At 51.8% G+C, this 20,157-nt stretch overlaps 1 protein-coding gene across 3 annotated transcripts; it reads left to right on the forward strand.

Annotated features, from left to right (window-relative positions):
• The first annotated feature begins 43 nt into the window (after window positions 1-43).
• Window positions 44-14,139, forward strand: Slc25a23 (solute carrier family 25 member 23). 3 transcript variants are annotated; one of them, XM_058579176.1, is made up of 11 exons: window positions 44-935; window positions 1,996-2,122; window positions 2,673-2,770; window positions 3,147-3,258; window positions 4,238-4,396; window positions 4,482-4,634; window positions 4,860-4,967; window positions 5,986-6,153; window positions 10,786-10,936; window positions 12,022-12,202; window positions 13,431-14,139. In XM_058579176.1, exons 1-11 carry the CDS (start codon window positions 856-858, stop codon window positions 13,942-13,944), a joined length of 1,851 nt encoding a protein of 616 aa, XP_058435159.1. In that variant the 5' UTR covers window positions 44-855; the 3' UTR covers window positions 13,945-14,139. The 3 variants fall into 3 exon arrangements, with proteins under 3 accessions (XP_058435159.1, XP_058435158.1, XP_046299885.1); XM_058579175.1 differs by having other exon boundaries at window positions 57-935; window positions 2,683-2,770; XM_046443929.2 differs by having other exon boundaries at window positions 160-935; window positions 2,683-2,770; window positions 12,574-13,565.
• Window positions 14,140-20,157: the final 6,018 nt, after the last annotated feature.

Here is a 20,157-nt window from a genome sequence, read left to right on the forward strand (position 1 = left end):
TGGAGGCTCCGCCCAGGTGGGCGGGCGGGGAAGGACGGACCCGCGCAGCTCAGGGGCCTCTGACCAATAGGAAAGCGACTGTGCAGCCGCGCCGCGTGTTGATCTTTCGTTTCCCTGTTTGAGTGGGGCCTAGAAAGAAGGCGCGCGGGCAGAATGAAGGAACACCGAGCAACGCCTCTTGATCTTCTGTTTCTGTAACTGAGTGGGGAATCTGACATGCGCGGGCGGGCAGACGAAGAGCTTAGCCGGCTCACGGTTCTTGCGTACGTCTGGAAAAAGCGAGAACTTTAGTTCTTGAATAGGATTAGCAGGAGAGGGAGGTCAAGTGAAAAGAGATTATGAAACCCAATCCCTAACGTCTCCCTCCCTCGCTCTCTTTAGGGAAGGGAAAAGGGTAAACTGAGGCAAGCAGGTGGAACTCTAAAACAAAAACTGAAAACACTGAATTACCTATCCTCTCTTCCCAGAGGAGTCTTGGGGCTCTTGGGCTGTGCGAAACCATCCTAGACATCCCTCCCCACGCCCCCAGCTCCGCCCTCGGTACCCCACCCCCTTCCCATGCGGGTAGGAGGAGGAGACGCAACTTCTGGAGCAGGCGGCGACGGCTAGCAATTAGCACCTCTAGCAAGTGCCAGAGCCCGGCGGGCAGCGCAGAGGCTGCGGTGCCAGTGGCCGCGGAGCTAGCCCTGCAGGGTCTCGGGGGGGAGGGGGAGCCGTAAAGCCCCCGCTGAGGCCGCCGCTGCCGGGCCTCCCCTCCCCCCCACCCCCGGGCAGGAGCCATGCGGGGGGGCGCAGGTGACGCGGAGCGGCAGCAACGCTGGGGTCGTCTATTCGAGGAGCTGGACAGTAACAAGGATGGCCGCGTGGACGTGCACGAGTTGCGCCAGGGACTGGCCAGGCTGGGCGGGGGCGACCCAGACCGTGGCGCCCAACAGGTACTCCCGCCGGACCCTTCTAGCGCGCTGCACCGTGGCCTCTGCCGGCCCAGTAACCCGAGCCTCTGAATGGGGCGGCTGGAGCCGCGGGGGACTGACGACCTGTGGCTGGACTCCAGGTCCCCTGTCTCGGTTCCCTTCCCCCGGCCCACCCGTGTCTGGCTTAACGGGATCGCAAGACAGGGCCGCCAAGGCCCCAGGCCTGCAATTTGGTTGCCAGCTCCGGGTACCCTCGAGGGTGGGGGATGCCTGCCAGGGAATAGAGCTGGGCGCTTTTCTGCCCACTGACTGTGACACACCCTCCTCTGGCCTTTGCACAACCCAAGAAGACATGGCCTGCTCCCACTTCCAGAGGACACACCCTCCCCACTCTCAGGGCACCCACTGCCCTCCCAGCCAGTCCCTCTGTTTACATTCCCTGCCTGTCCTTTCCTGGGCTGGCTCATTGCCCCATGTTGCCCCAGCCAGGGACTCCAACCTGTCCGAGGCCACCCTCAGCTGGGGATCAAGGCAGAAACTTGCCTTCCCTCCCCTTCCTTGCAGGTGTCCCTCATACCTTTAGCTCCCAGATGCCCCTGAAGCAGCTCCACAGCATCCCTGAGACCTCTAGTCCAACTCCCACTTCCCAGATGGGTAATACGGAGACCCTGCGGTAGCTCGCTTGGATCCATCATGCCCCTCATTGTCCAGGGCTGTTCCTAAAGGGAACCCCTGAAACTGCCATGTGAACAGGTTTTTTATAAGAGACAGAACAGGCTTTGGAGACAAGAACCCAAGGTTACCACTTCCCAGCTCTGTGACCTTGAACCAGTTTCTTGACTTTGCAGAGCCTCAGTTTGCTTGCCAGGAAAACTGGACAATGCCAGGCACCTCACATGCCTATTGTGGTCTTGGGCATCTTGCTGGGAACTGAGCCCATCAAGGGAGGGGGATGATGTACCCTGTACCCCTCCTCCAAGTGCTGGGGGCTCAGGGTGCCTGTGGCATAATGCTCATTGTGCCCTCTCCAGATGGGGGAGCAGCCTCATGGAGCCCCTTCTGTCCCCTTCCCCTTTGCCAGGGCATCTCCCCTGAGGGTGACACTGATCCAGAGAGCGGGTTCAACCTGGAGGAATTCACCCGTTACCTGCAGGAGCGGGAACAGCGCCTGCTGCTCATGTTCCACAGCCTTGACCGGAACCAGGACGGTAAAGCCAGACTGCAGGCAGGGGGATGGGGCCAATGGGGTTAGAACTGGCAGCGCTGAAGGAGGGGGCAGGGCTGCCTCTCCCTGATGACTCACCAGCTATTTTGGGGAATTCTCCTCACCCTCAACTAGGTGGTTCGAGTCCCAGCCAGCCCATTCCACTTCCTTTTCCCTTCCTGAGTGGGGACCCCTGTTTTTCCCCTTAGGTACCTATTTCTCAGAGACAAAGTTCACCCACATTGCTTCTAGGTTTCCTATGGGGTAGATACCCACTAAGCATCATCTGTGGGTTCTGTTCTAAGTATTGTCTTTTAATCCCTTGTGACGTAGGGACCCCATCATTGCCATTAGATCCCTTCACTCATGGAGCAGAGGACTCCCCAATATTGCCTAATTCCACCTCCAAGCAGTCCCTACAACCCTGGGTGCAAACCTCACCCTGGGTTTCTGGACCTCCTGGTCTTGCTAGTCCATGCCCCATTCCAGCCTGCCCTGATCCGTGGTCCTGGGGTACCCCAAGATTCCCACACACGCTCTTTCCAACCTCTGAGCCCTCTCCAGGTCACATTGATGTCTCTGAGATTCAGCAGAGTTTTCGAGCTCTGGGCATTTCCATCTCACTGGAGCAGGCAGAGAAAATCCTACACAGGTAAGTCACTGGAGGTTCAGAATCCTGGGCCCCAGAAATCCCAGAAACGCAGGCCCCTGGGACTCCTCAGTCACCTCCATATTCTGGGCCCCAGGCCCAGTTCCAGAGAGGGTAGAGCTGAGTTGGGCTTTGGAGTCAGACAGATCCTGAGCCAGTTGCTTGAATCTCTGAGCCTCAGGCTCTCCCTCTGCAAGTCAAGGGTGATCATGGGAGTACCCAGTAGGCTTGGTATGGAGGACCAACACCAGACAACCCGGGAGTGTGATCAGAACAGTCCGAGAAGCGTGGGAAGCTCTCAGTGTGCCCCAAACTTGCAAAACCTGGCAGCACCTCTCCTCAGAGCCAGGCACTGAGATTGTCCCCACCCCAACTCCAGCATGGACCGTGACGGCACCATGACCATCGACTGGCAGGAATGGCGTGACCACTTTCTGTTGCATTCTCTGGAAAACGTGGAGGACGTGCTCTATTTCTGGAAGCATTCCACGGTGAGATGGGGGCTGTGTCAGCCGGGGAGCTGCGCCTCCTCCCTGGTGGGCTTGCTGAGGCTTCTTGGGGCTTGGAAGGGCTGAGCCAGGACTTGTGAGATGGAGAAGGAACTGGAAGCAGCTGGGGGGGTGAAGCTGTGTTCCTTTCTTCCTTCATTTGGGGTCCAGCAGCCTGGGGTGTCTCTGCTGTCTGATCAAAGCCCTTCAGACTTACTTGGGCTTCAATCAGGGGCCTCCAGGAGCAGACGGAAGGGTTGGAGGCTAAAGGAAGAAAGAACTCACCAGATGGGGTTCCAGCCTCCCACCCTCAACCCACACAGCTCCCTTTCTGCCAGATTCTCTCTGCCTGAATAATGGATTCTGCTACTGACCTGAAAAGTTAGAAAGCCAATGGCTTTGGGTGGGGGGGTCCAGTGGGGTCCACTGGAAGGAAGTAGGAAGTAATCAATTCTATCAGTGAGCTCTAAAGGGACGATGACTTCTGGGGGACAGTTCCTGTGGAGATCTCAGATCTTATGAGGCACCGGAGGGATCTGCTGAGGTCTTCACAGGAGAAGTTCCTGGTAGGATATTGTGTATTACTAGAGGAATCTTCTGGAATCTTTCCATGGGAGGCCCTTTAAGGAGACCTTTAGTGGGATCTGATAGCTCTGGAGATCTTTATGTGGCAAATGCTTGGATGGGATCGTTTGATGGGAATTGGACAAACTTCCTGTGGAATTTTGTGGGTCCTTTGGTGGAATCTGATGGCTCCTTAGGCGGGATTCAGTAGATCCTTTAGCCACTGGGTTGGGGGTTTTGATGGCACCTGGAGGGATCCAAGAGTGTTCTTCTGTGCATTCCCAGCAAGATCCATTGATGGGCTCCCTGGGGTGTCCTGGGATTCGTGGAGGAGACTCCCCAACCAAGGACTGAATTGCTTCTCCCTACCTCCACTATAACATGCCATCATGACGTGACACCTCGCCGATGTCCTCAGGTTCTGGACATTGGCGAATGCCTGACAGTGCCAGATGAGTTCTCAAAGCAGGAGAAGCTGACGGGCATGTGGTGGAAGCAGCTGGTGGCTGGTGCAGTGGCAGGCGCTGTGTCGCGGACAGGCACAGCTCCTCTGGACCGCCTCAAGGTCTTCATGCAGGTGAGGGGCCCCAGAGGGACTTGCCTGCTCCCCCAGGCCCAGGACCTAGGAGGGAATCACAAGGCTGCCATTTCTCCCTGCTCAGGTTCATGCCTCAAAGACCAACAGACTGAACATCCTTGGGGGTCTACGGAGCATGATCCAAGAGGGGGGCATCCTCTCCCTGTGGCGTGGTAATGGTATCAATGTACTCAAGATCGCCCCTGAGTCAGCCATCAAGTTCATGGCCTATGAGCAGGTGAGGGCAGGTGTAGGGAAGGGTGTGCTTGGCATGGGGAAGCCTGGGGTAAATATGAGGACCTGCGGGTTGGCCTGTGAGTGGGGGATGGTTGGGGCCCCCAGAAATAGACGTTTGTCCCTGCACAATGCCCACAGCAGTCCAGTTCTGTAGAAGCCAGGGGATAGTAGAGCTCATGAAAGGCCCCACCCCTGAGGGTCTGCCCCCCATGTCTGCCTCCGTCAGATCAAGCACGCCATCCGGGGACGGCAGGAGACACTGCAGGTGCAGGAGCGCTTCGTGGCTGGCTCCCTGGCTGGTGCCACAGCCCAGACCATCATCTACCCCATGGAGGTGAGGTCTCTGGGAGGAGAGTCATGGCGATTTCCCTCCTCACTCCACACCATGCACGGGGATGGTAACTGCCGCTCCCTGGTTAGGGACCCCGGCTCCTGAGAGCAACACCATCACTTGCCTGGCTTACCTAGGTGCTACAGTCTCAGCCATAACGTCTAGGACCATGGCGCTGGTTAGACTGGACAGTAGGCAGGCATTCAGCCATTTAGGGCTATGCCTCGCCGAGGACAGAATGCTTGTTCACAGGGAGTATCCTTTCTAAGCATCGCTACTTTGAGATAAATCATTTCAGGTTTCAGGTTGTATATCATTAAGATTCTGAAAATGGCGGGAAATTCAAATAACATGAATGAAGTCTTGAGATGATAGGTCAGGCCTGGAAGGGTGGCTTCAGAGCAATAGAGACCCAGGTCCTTCTGTCTACCTTGTTGTTCCACTAACATGGCAGGTAGCACTCACCTCATGGATCAACATGGCTGCTTGTGCTCTGCTCATACATTTCAGTTCCAGAAAAGAAGGACTAAGCCACAAAGAAGGGAACACCATCCTCTGAAAGCTATGCATAGCTCTTAGCTCTTTTTACTTCTATTTTTCTTTTTTTTTTTTTTTAAGTTGTAGATGGACACAATGCCTTTGTTTTATTTATTTATTTGTATGTGGTGCTGAGGATCGAACCCAGTGCTTCACACGTGCCAGGCAAGCACTCTACCACTGAGCCATAACCCAGCCCCTTTTTCCTTCTGTTTCATGGTGTAGGACCTGGTAATGTGGCCACTAAGGAAGGCAGGAAGTGTAGTTTTTATCTCTAGTGGTTATGTGCTTGCCAAAGTTATCTTTCTGTTATTCGGGAAGAAGGGAACTAGATGTTGGGGGACAGTCAATGGTGGCTGCCACAGGTCACTCTAGTTGGTGGATCTGCTTCTGGGAGTACTGTTTCTAGGTCTTCATTCCTGGATGTGACAACTTGGGCAGGGGATGGGGACCAGCTTTTCCAGGGATAACTGAGTTTTCCCAGGTGCTGAAAACACGGCTGACCCTGCGCCGGACTGGTCAGTACAAGGGACTGCTGGACTGTGCACTGCGGATCCTGGAGCAAGAAGGGCCCCGCGCCTTCTACCGAGGCTACCTGCCCAATGTGTTGGGCATCATTCCCTACGCGGGCATCGATCTGGCCGTCTATGAGGTCTGTGGCAGCCCCCGCCCCTTCTGCCCTCTGTGATTTGCCCACAGGACACCCTTCAGTCAACCTCCCCGATCTAGAGAAGGACAATCATGGGGTGAGGAGCACCATGGGTGTGGAACCCTGGGGAACCCCTCCATGTGCTGGACTCCCCATCTGGCCATGAACTGCTGCAAGAAAGTTTGACTTACAGTTCAGCCCTCTGTGGTCACCTGGGAGTTGGGGACCACTCTAGCTCACAAGAATCCTGAGAGCAGGCAAAGATGAGCCTCCAAGGTGTACATCTCCCCAAAGCATGGACCAGCCCCAGGCTCTATTCCTAGGCTGATGAATTCTTCAGGGCCTGCGCATCTCAGCATCTACCGTCACTAGAGAAACCGAGCCCCGCAACCAGCACCTTGGGCCCTTCATCAAGGGACGCGGGAGTGGGGAGTTTTTGCTGTCTCTCCTTGTGGGTCTCGTGTTGCTTTAGCCTCCTCCTGGGGTCATCAAGTCCTCCAATCAGGACAGCTGTAGATCCCCCGGAATCCTCCCAGTTTTTGTTTGTTTGTTTGCTTGTATGTTTGTTTGGTTTTGGTACTGGGGATTGAGCCCAGGGCCGCTTAACCACTGAGCCACATCCCCAGCCCTTTTTATGTTTTTATTTTGAGACAGGATCTTGCTAAGATGCTTAGGGCCTCACTAAGTTGCTGAGGCTGGCTTTGAACTCGTGATCCTCCTGCCTCAGCCTCCCAAGTTGCTGGGATGACAGGTGTGCACCACAGTTCCTGGTGCCTGGCCTCCTCAAACCTTTCTATCCAAGACAGGCCAGCTCCCTGAGTGTGGGAGCAGTCACCAAGGGTCCTGGCTCAGAGGTGCCCACACTTGAGCAATTCTCTGCTTAGGTCATCTTGAAATTCTCAATGATTTTTTTTTTTTTTAAAGACCCTGTTTTTGTTTTGCACTGAATCCCACAAACTATATCATCCTTCCTGGTCTGAGTCTGTTCCTGCCATACATACCCACGTTCCCCAGTTCCCAGCATCAGGACAGGGGAAGGAGACAGGCCCTGTTCACACACAGTGTGTTCAGACCTCCACTCGTTCCTCTGTCCCTTCACACGTCCACAGCCTCTGTCCAGTGAGCACCTGCCGTGCACCTGGCCTGGGTGCTCGCCGCCACAGGGTGCAGAAGGAGCCCTCCATAACCCCTGCCCTCCTGGGACACTCATCCCAGTGAACCCGGAAGCCCATCACCCCACAAATAAGAGTCTCAGCTCCCAGAAGCTCCCAGAAGTTGGAGGACAGGGTTTGCCATCATAGGCAGTGGTGGGCTGGAGGTGGGGGGATACCTCTGGGCTGGTGGCACTGGAGCCCAGTGACATGACATCAGCAAGAAGTGGGAGCGCAGCAGGGGCCCAGCAAGACAAAGCAGGGACCAACTTGGCCTGCTAGAGGGCCCCCCGTCTTGATCAGCCCAGGGAACTGGGCAGATCAGAAGGTGAGGTCAGAAAGGTCAGCCGGACTCCATGGTGAGGGTTTGGGTTTTTCCTAAGTGCAATGGGAAACCATGGAGGTTTGTGAGCAGAAATGGGATCTGACCCTGTTTAATACATTTTTCTCCCAAAAAAGGGAGTTCACGTGGCTAAGAAGCTTAAGAAGCCCTGTGCCCTCTTGGAGTTTCAAAGTCTATGTTAGTCCTTAAAGGCTCTGACAAGTCCTGCAGTAAAGTGATGGAACAATTATTTTAGAACCTCTTCAACACAACAGCTCTTCTCCCACTTTGCCCCCACCCCTTTGCTGGGGATGGAACCCAGGGCCTTGCACATGCTCGGGAAGTGCTCTACCACTGAGCTGTACCCCAGCTCCAGAACAGCTCTTAATAACTCAGTTAACATCTATTTGACAAATTAGGGTCTGAACCTTAAGAAGACTATTAAAATGGCAAAGGCGGGCCTGGTGAAGGAGGCAGGAGTAGGATGATTACTTCAGCCCAGAGTTGGAGACCACCCTAGGCAACATAAAATCCTGTGAGACTCCCGCCTCAATACAAAACAAATAAAATAGCTACATATTATTTTTGATTTAATTAATTTATTTGCAAAGACAGTAAACACTTGCCTGTGTTTTCTAATCTACACCTGGACCAGACATGACTAATCTATCCCAGCATTGAGTCCCCCTCAGAACACCTCTGGTTCCAGGCAGACATTTACCAATGAATTAAAGCTGACACAGGAAATGAAACCTACAAGCCACCCTAGTGACAAGGCACAAAAGGTCTTATCCTAACAAAGTCCTTGGCAGGGAAGTGAGGGAGTGGCTGACTAGCAGGCTCCAGGCCCTGGTTTTAATCCCCAGGAACCCTCCTCTCACCCTCCCACCCCCACCCCCACCCAAAAAAAAAGATACAGAGGCTTTGGCAGCAGCTTCAGAAGGGATTAGCCACCTGAAGACTAAACACACAGTTCTGGAGTCGCTGGCTCTGAATGTTGAGTCTTACCTTGTTTTTGTAGCTTGGAGCAAGTAACTTCCCTGAGCCTTAAGTTTCTCCTCTACAAAATGCAGATAGTAGGATTAATTGTCTTCACTGGAGCTCTGGGAGCAGCTGCAGAGACAGGGATGTGAGGGCAGGGTGGTGAGAGGAAAGGCAGGGGATAAAGCATGTATGTCTATTTCCCAGGGCTGCTGCAACAAAGTATCCCCAGCTGGCTAGTTACAGCAGTCAGAAGGGACAGTCTCCCAGCTCTGGAGGTCAGAAGCCCAAATTCGAGTGTCCAGAGCCATACTCCCCTGAGACCTGTCGGAGGGAGTCCCAGTACCGCCTCCAGCGTCTGCTCCTTACCACTGCTGGCATTCCTTTTGTTTTTGTCTGTCTTTTGACACCAGTCCCAAGGTCACACTGTGTCACCCCAAGTGCCTCAAACTCCTGAGCTCAAGCAATGCTCCCGCCTCAGCCTCCCAAGCAGCTGGGGTTCCAGGAGCCCAGCAGCATTCCTTGACTGGAGACGTTAGCCTCTGCCTCCTGTCACTGGCTTTCTCTAACTTGGGTGTCTCTGCGTCTCTTTTTACTGCACTGAGAGTTCACCCTACTCATCTTTGCCAGTTACATTTGCAAAGACCATGTCCTAAGATGCCAACACAGCCAGGTGCAGTGATACCTGCCTGTCATCCCAGCTACTTGGGAGGTTGAGGCAGGAGGACTGCAAGTGCTAGAGCTGCCTCAGCAACTTAGCAAGACCTTGTCTCAAAGTAAAATGACAAGGGCTGGTGTGTAGCTCAGGGGCCAGTGCTTGCATGGTCTGTGTGGCCCCGGATTCCATCCCCAGTATTGCAGGAAGAAAAAAAAAAAAGATAGGCACATATCCTGTGGGTGGGGGTTCACAGCTCATAATGGTGTGTTACCAAGCAAGTTGCCACTCTTGACAAGCACAGCTCAGTCCCTCTGGGGTCCTCTGGCTGAAGAGCCAGAACATGCCCCACAGAAGGGTGGGGGCTGGAGCACTAATACGCCCAGCCAGAGCTTTGATGGCTGCTTCTGGGGGTGCAGGTTCCCTGCACTTGCCTCCGGTTCCTAGTGCTCAGAGCATCCTGATATGGGTGCAGAGAAGGTCCTGGGGCAGCTCCATGGGTGCTGGCAGGCAGCCCTCAGGAGGTTTGAACCAAAGCAATAAAGGAGAAGGGAGGGACACCACAGAGGAGGCCACGGACACCCACCTTGGAGGGTGTGCTCGGTTCATATTCATTTCCTGTGGCTAAAACAAACTGCCACAAACCTAGTGGCTTAAAACAACACAAATTTATTATCTTACAATTAGGAAGGTCAGAAGTTCAAAATGTGAGTCCTGCTGGGCTTTATGAAATGTGGCTGCCTCCTTTTCAGAGGCTGTGAAGAATCGTTCCTCTGCCTTTTGCAACTTTCCATGATTCCCTCGGCTCATGCGGCCCCTCCGTCCACATTCAGAGGAATTGTAGAATCTTCTCATCCACCAACCAGTCTCTGCTTTTGTTTTCATTATCTCTTTTTTTTTTTTTTTAACTGGGAGTAGAACCCTGGACCTTGTGTATGCTGGGCAAGTGCTCCCGAACTACCGCACCCCCACCCTTTTTAAATTCTGAGACAAGGCCTTAGTTGCTGACCTCACACTTGGGATGTCTGTCCCGCCTCAGGCCTAAGTATATGGGATTATAGGTGTGTGCCACACCCAGCTTCACATCTCCTTTTTTGACTCTGGTTTTCTTTGTTTGTTGTTTGTTAGTCGGTGCTGAGAATGGAACCCAGAGCCTAGCTACACCCACCCCACCTTTTGACTCTTGATAAGGATGATAGTGAACCCAGACAGGAAAGCCAGGATATTTCCTATCTCAAAATCCTTGGCCTTAATTTAGCAAAGTCCTGTGTGCCACGGAAGATAACGGATGCACAGGTTCCAGGGACCAGTGCATGCAGAGCACAGGGACTCTGATTCCTTGTCACAGAGGGTCTCAGTGGGGGTTAAGTGAAGGCATGCAGCTCAAGTGCCTGCAGAGCCCAGGATGCACTGTGCACTCAGCTGGCACCAGCTGCCAGGGGATACCAAGCTGGCCACCAGGTCTGTGGAACCAGGGTCCTGGTCTCTGCTCCTCCCAACCCACCCTACTCCTTTCTCTACTCCAGACCCTGAAGAACCACTGGCTCCAGCAATATAGCCAGGAATCGGCAAACCCAGGGATCCTCGTGCTCCTGGCCTGCGGTACCATCTCCAGCACCTGTGGCCAGATAGCCAGTTACCCCCTGGCCCTGGTCCGGACCCGCATGCAGGCCCAAGGTGAGGCCTGGGTGGGAGGATGGAGCAGGGGAGTGGCCAGCTGGGGTCCACCTTCTCTTCCCCAGCTCCTCACAGGTGGAGTCCTAGGCTGGAGTCCTCCTGGATTTGAATGGCCTTGATAAGTCCTGCCCCTTCTCTGGGCCTCAGTTTACTCACTGGTGACTTTGAAAGGGGAGTCCTTTATCCACAAGAAACTGAGGATTAACTAGCAGAACAGATGCAAGAGTTCTGGCAAAGCTCCCTAGCAATGGTAGCCAGAGGCTGCTACTGGCCATTGTGGAGCCTTTCTGGGCTGGTAACTTGAGCTCCTATTTGCAAGGTTGAGTTATAGCAAGGCCAGGTTGGGGAGAGGCTAAGAACCTGGGTTAAGGAAATTCAGGATCAGGCTGTTTGTTGTTTTTCTCTGAAATTTTCTTTTATGGATTCTTTTCCCCGTCCCTGAATCTGTTTTAAGAATTTCCTTGGGAATTTTAGCAATTGTATTTTGTGATACCAGGGAGGTATGAGTGAATGAGACAGACATGGTCCCCACCTTCATGGAGTTCAGGCTGGAGAGGAAGAAAGATGCTAAATAAATCATTCCATAATTAACCTTTGGTTAAGGGTTGAATAAGGGGAGGAAGAGGATCCTGACTTGGACTGGGGTGCCAGGGAGGGCCCCCTTAAGAGCTGGCTTTGGAATAGAGGTTGGGAAGATGACTAGCAGTTAGCCAGAAGAGAAGGGCGTTGACTTCCAGGACTAGGGCATTTCTAGCTCCTCCCACCACACATACTGCACACCCACTCCATTTCAATTTATCCCCAAATTGGGGCCCTCAAGATTGACAGCCAGTTTCAAGTACCATAGAAGTCCTGACTCTGGCCAGGGCGTTGCTCAGTGGGAGAGTGCTTGCCTAGCATGCACAACGCCATGGTTCCCTCCGAGCACTGTGGGGGGCACTAAAAAGTCCTGATTCAGTGGTAGGTCCAACTTCTAGTCTAGCCTCTCCTTCCTGTGGCAGTGGCCACCTGGCCCAGCCCTGAGGGGTAAAAGGGAGAAGGGAAGGAGGAGCTTCAGCCTCACCTGGTCCCCCACCCCCTCCCAGCCTCCATCGAGGGCTCCCCGCAGCTCTCCATGATGAGTCTGCTCCGCCACATCCTGTCCCAGGAGGGAGTGTGGGGCCTCTACCGGGGCATTGCCCCCAACTTCATGAAGGTCATTCCAGCTGTGAGCATCTCCTATGTGGTCTACGAGAACATGAAGCAGGCCCTGGGGGTCACGTCCAGGTGAGGGACCCAGAGCCCATCCCTCCCCCAAGATCCGTCACTCCAGTCATGATGTCCCCCAGATTGATGTCCTTGGCCACAGGAGACCAGTGGCCCAATCAATGGATCCTAGTTCCCCTGCCTAAACCACTGATCCCTACACACCAGCCACAGGATCCCAGTACCCGAATCCTGGATCCTCAACCCCCAGACCCCAATCACTGAATCACAGGGTCCCCACACTTTGACCATGGATCCCAATACTCCAACTCTAGATCTCAGATCCCTGTACCCCAACTGCTGGATCCCACACTTCAGCAACCTAAATCTAATACCTGAACCACAAGATCCAGAATGACCAACACCTCAGCCCTTCATCCCCTCCTTCCCAGACCCCTAGATCCTGCATTCCTACGCTCCAAAAGTGGATCCTATGTTTCCCTGCCCCACCCACTGGGTCCTGGACCTCCACGTCTGAAATCACTAGATCCCCCACAACGTGGTGAATGGATCCCAATCCCCAGCCACAGGAATGTACATCCCTATACCTCATCACCCTGACCCCAGCTCCCTCAGGTACCAGATCCAGTGTCCTTGTGTAGCACTGGGTCCCAGATCCCCAACCCCACTGGCGAATCACAGATCGCCATGCCTCAAGCCCCGTCTCCAAGCTCAGCCGCTGGATTCTGGATGTCAAGAAACCTCAGCCACCGGATCCTGACAGTGCAATGCCTGGATCCTGGGCCCCCCCCCCCCCCACTGGATCCAGATCCCCTGACCCCAGCCACTGGATTCTGATTCCTTTACCTTGACACTGAGTCCCAGATCCTTCTGCTTCGACGGCTGGACCCCTACATTTCAAGCACTGTGCCCTCTGGCCCTTACCACTGGATCTTGGATTCCCAAGTCCCAACCCACTGGATTCTGGCTCCTAAAACCACAAATGTGGGCACAACAGCACAGCAAGCGGGTCCTGGCAGGTGCAGCTGCTGGAGTCCAGATTTCAGACAGTCCCCACACCCAGTCCTGCCAGCACTGGATCCCACGCCTGGACCCTTACCTCCCAAATGCTCAGACCCCCAGTCTAGATCCCAAAAGGCCAATCACCGCACCGTGATCCCACATGTCCCCATCCCAGAGACACACTGCAGCTTACCATGGCTCAGGATCACACAGACCAGGGAGACCTGGGGAGGCCCAGCTGCCAGCTCCAGAGAACCCAGGGGCTCTTTCCCATGTCTTCATGTAGCTCATGGCCAGGCGGCAAGAGAGGAGATGTGTCTCCTGTGACTGCATGGATGCTTGACCCCCCACCCAGCATGGACACCCCTCTTGGCCCTGTGGGGCTATTGCTCCCTCAGACCACCCCACCCCCACCCTGCAGCATCTCCCCCCTCCCACCTGATCAGCTCATAACCCCAGAGCCTAAGTCCCTCTGGAGGGCCCGGCCTCTTGTTCTTAGGGGCTGGCAAACAGGCAGTCTGAGACCAGAGACTTTCGGGGGATCCCCCATCCTAGCACTGCCAGCCCTTCCAGGGCTTCAAAGATTTGCGAGCCAGGAACAAATCCTCATCGACCACCCTTCCCTACACTCGAGCATCCAATTATACAAAACCAAACAAAAAACCCAAACCCCCAAACTCACTCCAGGTCTATTTTTCTATCAGAGAGAGGAGCAAACCCCCCACCCCCAAACCCAAGCCCCCAACTCCCGCTTCCCCAGACCTCCTGCACTTTATTGTTGGATTCTGAGCTTAGGATGATGGGGCCCCTCTCTCCACTGCTACCCAGTGCTTGGGGAACCCCATTAAGGGACGGTGAAAGAGGACTGGGATGTTGGGGCCTAGAGGACCATCCCTCCCGGCTTCCACCTCCCTCCACCGACACTTGCCCCCTCCCTGCCTGTGTGTTATTTCAAAGGAAAAGAACAAAAGGAATAAATTTTCTAAGCTCTTTCATTGTATTTTCTTTTCTGAAAAGAGGTGGGTGGATTTGGGACCCCATCTACCCAGAGGGAAGGGACATGGGACTGTTTCTCATCTCATGCACACACACAGCTCCAAGGGACGGGCAGTGACTCCGTCTCGAGCCTCGGTTTCTACCTCTGTCTGTGAAGCAGTAGCAGGAGGGAGTCTACCTCATGGCCTCTTCTATTTTTCTGTTTTCTTTCTTGATTCTACATGTGCATTCGTTTTCTGTCATATTACCACAAACCAAGTGGTTTAAAAAATAAAATTTGTTAAAACATGTTTATTGTGATAAAATATACATGACATAAAACGTACCATCTTGCCAGGTGCAGGGGCACATGCCTGTAATCCCAGTGGCTTAGGAAGCTGAGGCAGGAGGATCCCAAGTTTAAAGCCAGCCTCAGAAACTTAGTGAGGCCCTAGGCAACTTAGCAAGACCCTGTCTCAAAATATAAAAAGGGCTGGGGATGTGATTCAGTGGTTAAATGCCCCTGGATTCAATCCCTAGTACCAAAATAATAATAATAACTTTAAAAATAAAACTTTCTCTATTTACCAAGTTTAAGTTCACAATCCAGTGGCATTAAGTGCTCTCACGATGCTCTGCAGCTGTCCCCACCATCCATTTCCAGAACTTCCCATCTCCCCAAACTGAAGCTCTCGCTCCTTCAACACTAACTTCTAGCCTCTCCCCAACTCCCTGTTCTCCCTGGATCTCAACTCCAGGGTCCTCCTGTGGGTGGATCCTGCAGTGTGCGTGATGTGGCCTTCTGTGTCCGGCTCATTTCCCTGAGCACAGTGTCCTCAAGGTCAATCACAAAGTAACGTATTTCAGAACCCCTTCCTTTTTCTGGCTGAATACTACTCAGCTGTGTGAGTGGACCAAACAGTATGTATCCCTTCATCCATCAATGGACCCCCTACCATTTGGCTACTGTGAATAAAACAGAAATTCATCTGTGACAATTCAGGAGGCTGGGAGTCTGAAAGCAAGACCTTGGCTGGGGACATTCTCCCCACAGTTTTCTGGCAGACTGCAGTCCTTGGTGCTCCTTGGCTTAGGAAGGTATCACTCCCAGACCTGCCTGCCCTCCCGTGGCCCTCTCCCTCATGTCTGCGTTTCTGTGTCTAAATTCTCCTCTTCTTGTAATGATGCTGTCACTAGATTGGAGCCCCCCGCCCTGAACTCACTTTATCTTGATTACATCTACAAAGACCCTCTTTTCCAAATACAGTGACATTCCCAGGTTCCAGAGCTTAGACCTTCAGAACTTCTTTTGGGGCATACAGTTCCACCCACAACAACAAGTAATTTGAATTCATTGTAGAAAGCAATAAAAAATTTATACTATATATAGAAATAGATTAATGATTGATAGATACATAATCAGTACATAAATGCATTGTGATAGGACTACAGTTGGCTCTCTATATCTATGTTTTGCATCCATGGACTCAACCAACCTTACATGGAAATATTCAGGAAATTTGCATCTGAATCTAACATACATGAATATTTTTTTGGTTGGTATCCTTAGGCAAGACAGTATTTCAACTACCTACATAGCACTTACATTGTGCTAGATGTTATAAGTCATTGAGAGATGGTTTCATGTTTAAGGAGCATGTACAGAAATTCTATGCAAATAACCCACAATTCTATATAAAAACTTGAGCATGCACTGATTTTGGTACATGCAGGGGCTTCTGGAACTGACTCTCCAGGGGTTCTGAGTGACAACTGCACAGTCTCGAGGTTAAGCTATAAAAGACAATGCAGCTACCATCTTGGACTCTCCCTTCCTCGCTCTCATGTCATTTACTCTGAAATAAGACAGCTGTCAGGTCCTGAGCAGCCTTATGGAGAAGCCCATACAGTGGGGAACCCCAGCCAATAGCTACGGAAGTGCACTTGGACTTGAACACTTCTTTTGAGGGTATATAATTTAACCCACAACAATGAATTATACAAATTCACTGTAGGAAAAAAAATAGAAAATTCAGAATATAGAAAGAGATAATTGATAGATGATAGAAAATAGATGATTGATTGATAGATAGACAGACAGACAGACAGGAAGAAGATCCAGATTGCAGCCTTGTGAGACACCCTGGATAATCCAAACACTGCAGACCCTCTCACTGGCTGCCAATACCCAAATCCTGAACTTTATATCCTTATACTTCAAACACTGGAACACCCTAGTAAGCAGCTCCTGAATTCCTGGTGCTCAGAAACTGGATGAGATGATAAATGTCACTGTAAGCTGCTGAGTTCTGGGGTGATTTGTTACAAAGCAATAGCTAGACAATATAGATGCACTTATGTACATATGACTTTCCATGCATTCAAAGAAGAGATCAGGGAGTGGGTTTAAAGAATATATAATGGATTAAATCTTGCTAACTATTTTGTGGGGTTTTTTTTTCTATTTTGTGTTTTTACTTTCTTTAAATTATGTTCCTAGGATCACTTTCCACAAGTGCAGTCACTGGGTCAAAGGACATGGCTCTCTTGGGACCATGCCACCAAAAGAACTGTACACAACATTACAGCTACCAACAAGAGTTGGCATTTTTAACAGCAGCTACCCAGGCACTGAGTGTTAATTGTATTTGATGGGGATAATTAACATCTGCTTTCCTGTCCATATTCTTATATCCCACGATAATGTGGCTGAGATTTAGGAGGCTTAGCTAACCAACATGCAGCATGAATTGGTCAGCTTGCCATCACTAGAACAAACACCTGAGACAATCAACTTATGAGAAAAGTCTTAGCACATGCCTGTCATGCCAGACACTCAAGAGATTGAGGCAAGAGGGTCACAGGTTCCAGGCCAACCTTGGCAACTTAGGGAGACCGTGTCTCCAAATAAAAAATAGAAAGGACTAGGGACGTGGCTCAGCAGAATAGCCCCCCTAGGTTCCATCCCCAGGTCTGCAAAATAAAAAAGGAAGGGGCCAGGTGCAGTGGCCATGCCTGTAATGCCAGCCACTGGGGAGGCTGAGGCAGGAGGATCACAAATTCAAAGCAGCCTTAGCAATTTAGCAAGGCTCCACACAATTTAGCGAGACTCTCTCTCAAAATTAAAAAAATATATATAAAGGGGTGGGGAAGTGCCTCAGTAGTTAAGCACCTCGGGTTCAATCCCTGGTACCAATAATAAATAAATAAAGGGGGGGGGAGGGGAAGCCTTGTTTTGGCTCTTGTTTTGCAGGTTTTGGTCTGTGATCAGCTGGCCCATTGCCTTGGGCCTGGAGTGGCACATCACGGTGGAGAGCCTGGTGGCGCAACACTGCACACCTCATGTCAGGGAAGTGGAAGAGAGAAGGAGAAGAGATGGGCCTCCCATGAGCCCCTTTGAGGGCACACCCCCAATGACTGGAAGACCTCCCATCAGGCCGCACTTCTTACAGGTTCTGCCACTTCCCAACAGAGCCACCCTGGGGACCAAGCTTTCACCACATGGTCTTTGTGAGACACTTAAGATTCAGATCATAGCCAGGCCCAGTGGTGCACACCCAAAATCCCAGCAGCTCAGGAGGCTGAGGCAGGAGGATCACGAGCAGAAGGTCAGGCTCAGCAAATGAGTGAGGCTGTCAGCAACTTAGCAAGACCCTGCCTCAAAATAAAGAAAGAAAGAAAAAGGGCTGGGATGTGGCTCGGTGGTTAAGCACTTCTGGGTTCAATCCCCGGACCAAGAAAAAAATCCGTATCATAGCAGATGGACTCATTTTCTCTTTCTAAAACTCAGTTTCCTTTGACATCATTTCAGGGAAAAGAACTTACACTTATTGAGCAAGTACCACGTGCCTCATGCTGTACTGAGTAAGGCCTTTCATGTGTTATTCATGTTAATCAAACACTTACTATGTGCTAGATTCAGTTCTAAATATGGGATTATAGAAGTGGATGACAAAACAGACAAAAGTCTCTGTTCTGGCAGAATGAGATTGACCAAGTTATGCTGTGTACATCCATGAATGCACCACAGTGAGCTCCGCCTTTATGGACATCTACAAAGCACCAATAACAAATGATAAACCAATAGAGGAAGACCAATAGACTTAAAGAAGGGAACTGGGGAGAGAGGAAGGGAGGGAAAGGGGAAGGACTGAGGACTGGAATGGAACAAATTATATTCCATGTTTGTATGATGATGTCAAAATGAACCCCAATATGATGCATAACTAAAATGCACTAATAAAAACTTTCTTGCCGGGCGCAGTGGCGCATGCCTATAATCCTAGCAGCTCGGAGGCTGAGACAAGGAGGATCGCTAGTTCAAAGCCAGCCTCAGCAACGGGGAGGCGCTAAGCAACTCAGAGAGACCCTGTCTCTAAATAAAATACAGAATAAGGCTGGGATGTGGCTCAGTGGCCGAGCGCCCCTGAGTTAATTCTTGGTACAGAGAAAAAAATTCTTAAAATATTTGTCCTCACAGACTCTACACTCCAGTGAGGAGAGACCAAGAGCACAGGAGGATTAGCTATGGAGTGGCAGGAAGCAGAGGCAGAAAGGAGAAACATAAAAGAGGGAAAGGGAATAATAAATGATGCAGAGTTTAAAGTTTCATCAGGTCGACCCAGAGGCCTCCTAAGAAGGTGACTTGTGAGTGAAGGTTAAAGGTGGGGAGGGAGAGCGCCATGGGATGTCCAAGGAAGAACATTCCAGGCAGCGAACACAGCCCATGCAAAGGCCCTAGGGCAGGGCATGTTGGTGGCACAGAGAGGCACCTGTGTGGCTGGAGCAGAGGCAGCAAGAAAGAAAAGAAGAAGGGGGAGGCAGGGAGAGGACGGGGCAGGTTGTGCAGCGCCCTGTGGGCTCCAGGGAGGACCTGGGCTTGGACCTAGAGGGAGGGGAGCCAGGCAGGGCTGTAGCAGAGGAGAAGGCCCCTGATTCAGGTGCTCACAGGTGCCCTTTGCTGCAATGTGGAGGACGGGTCATGGCAGGGTGATGGCAGGGGCTGGGACCAGAGCCATGGGGATTGCACTAGTCCAGAGGAGCAAGTGGTGGGGTGGTAGGAAGCAGGAGACTCTGGATATGTTCCAGATGTTAACCAACAGAATCTGATGGGAGTGTGGACTTGGAAGAGAGAAAGAACTCAAGGATGGGGGCTGGGGCTGGGGCTCAGTGGCAGAGCGCTTGCCTCGCACACGTGAGGCTCTGGGTTCAATCCTCAGCACCACATGAAAGTAAATAAATGAAATAAAACTCACTCAAGGATTCAGTCGAATTTTTGACCTGAACAACTCAGAGGATGGAGGTATCCTCAACTAAGACTCTCATTAGATTCTACTGACAAAGCTACACAGTAGAGTTGACTATTTATCATTCTCTCCAATTTCCAGAGGAGGAAACTAATGCCCAGAGAAAGAGAGTGTAAACATACCTCAAGATTACACAGTAAGCCAGGTATGGTGGCGCACACTTGTCATCCCAGCAGCTCAGGAGGCTGAGGCAGGAAGATAGTGGGTTCAAAGCCAGCCTCAGCAACAGTGAGGTGCTAAGCAACTGAGGCAACTGAGACCCTGTTTCTGAATAAAATACAAAATAGGGCTGGGGATATGGCTCAGTGGTCAAGTACCCAAATCTAATCCCCAGTACCAAAAAAAAAAAAAAAGATTATTTAGCAAGAAGCCAGGCATGATGGTGCGCATCTGAGTTGCCCCATAGCAACTCGGGAGGCTGAGGTTGGAGAACCACAAGTTCAAGGCCCGCCTGGAAAACACAGAAAGACTCTGTCTCAAAAATTAAAAAGGGCTGGTGGTGCAGTTCAGTGGCAGAGCGTTTGTCTACATGCTTGAGGTGCTGGGTTCTATGCCCAGCATTACAAAGGAAAAAAAAGATCACTCAGCAAGAAGCAATCAAGATGGGAGTCAAAGCCAGGTCCCTCTGACCCCAAACCTATCCTTGTCTTATTTTGGGGACCAACCATGTACTTCTGTACTCTAGGTCCCCAGACCTTTCTGTGGTCCCTCTGTTCCCTCTCCTATTGCCAT

Source organism: Marmota monax, unplaced genomic scaffold, assembly GCF_021218885.2.
Source record: "Marmota monax isolate L192 unplaced genomic scaffold, Marmota_monax_Labrador192_F-V1.1 WCK01_AAM20220418_F8-fsc00102, whole genome shotgun sequence".
NCBI lineage: Eukaryota > Metazoa > Chordata > Mammalia > Rodentia > Sciuridae > Marmota > Marmota monax.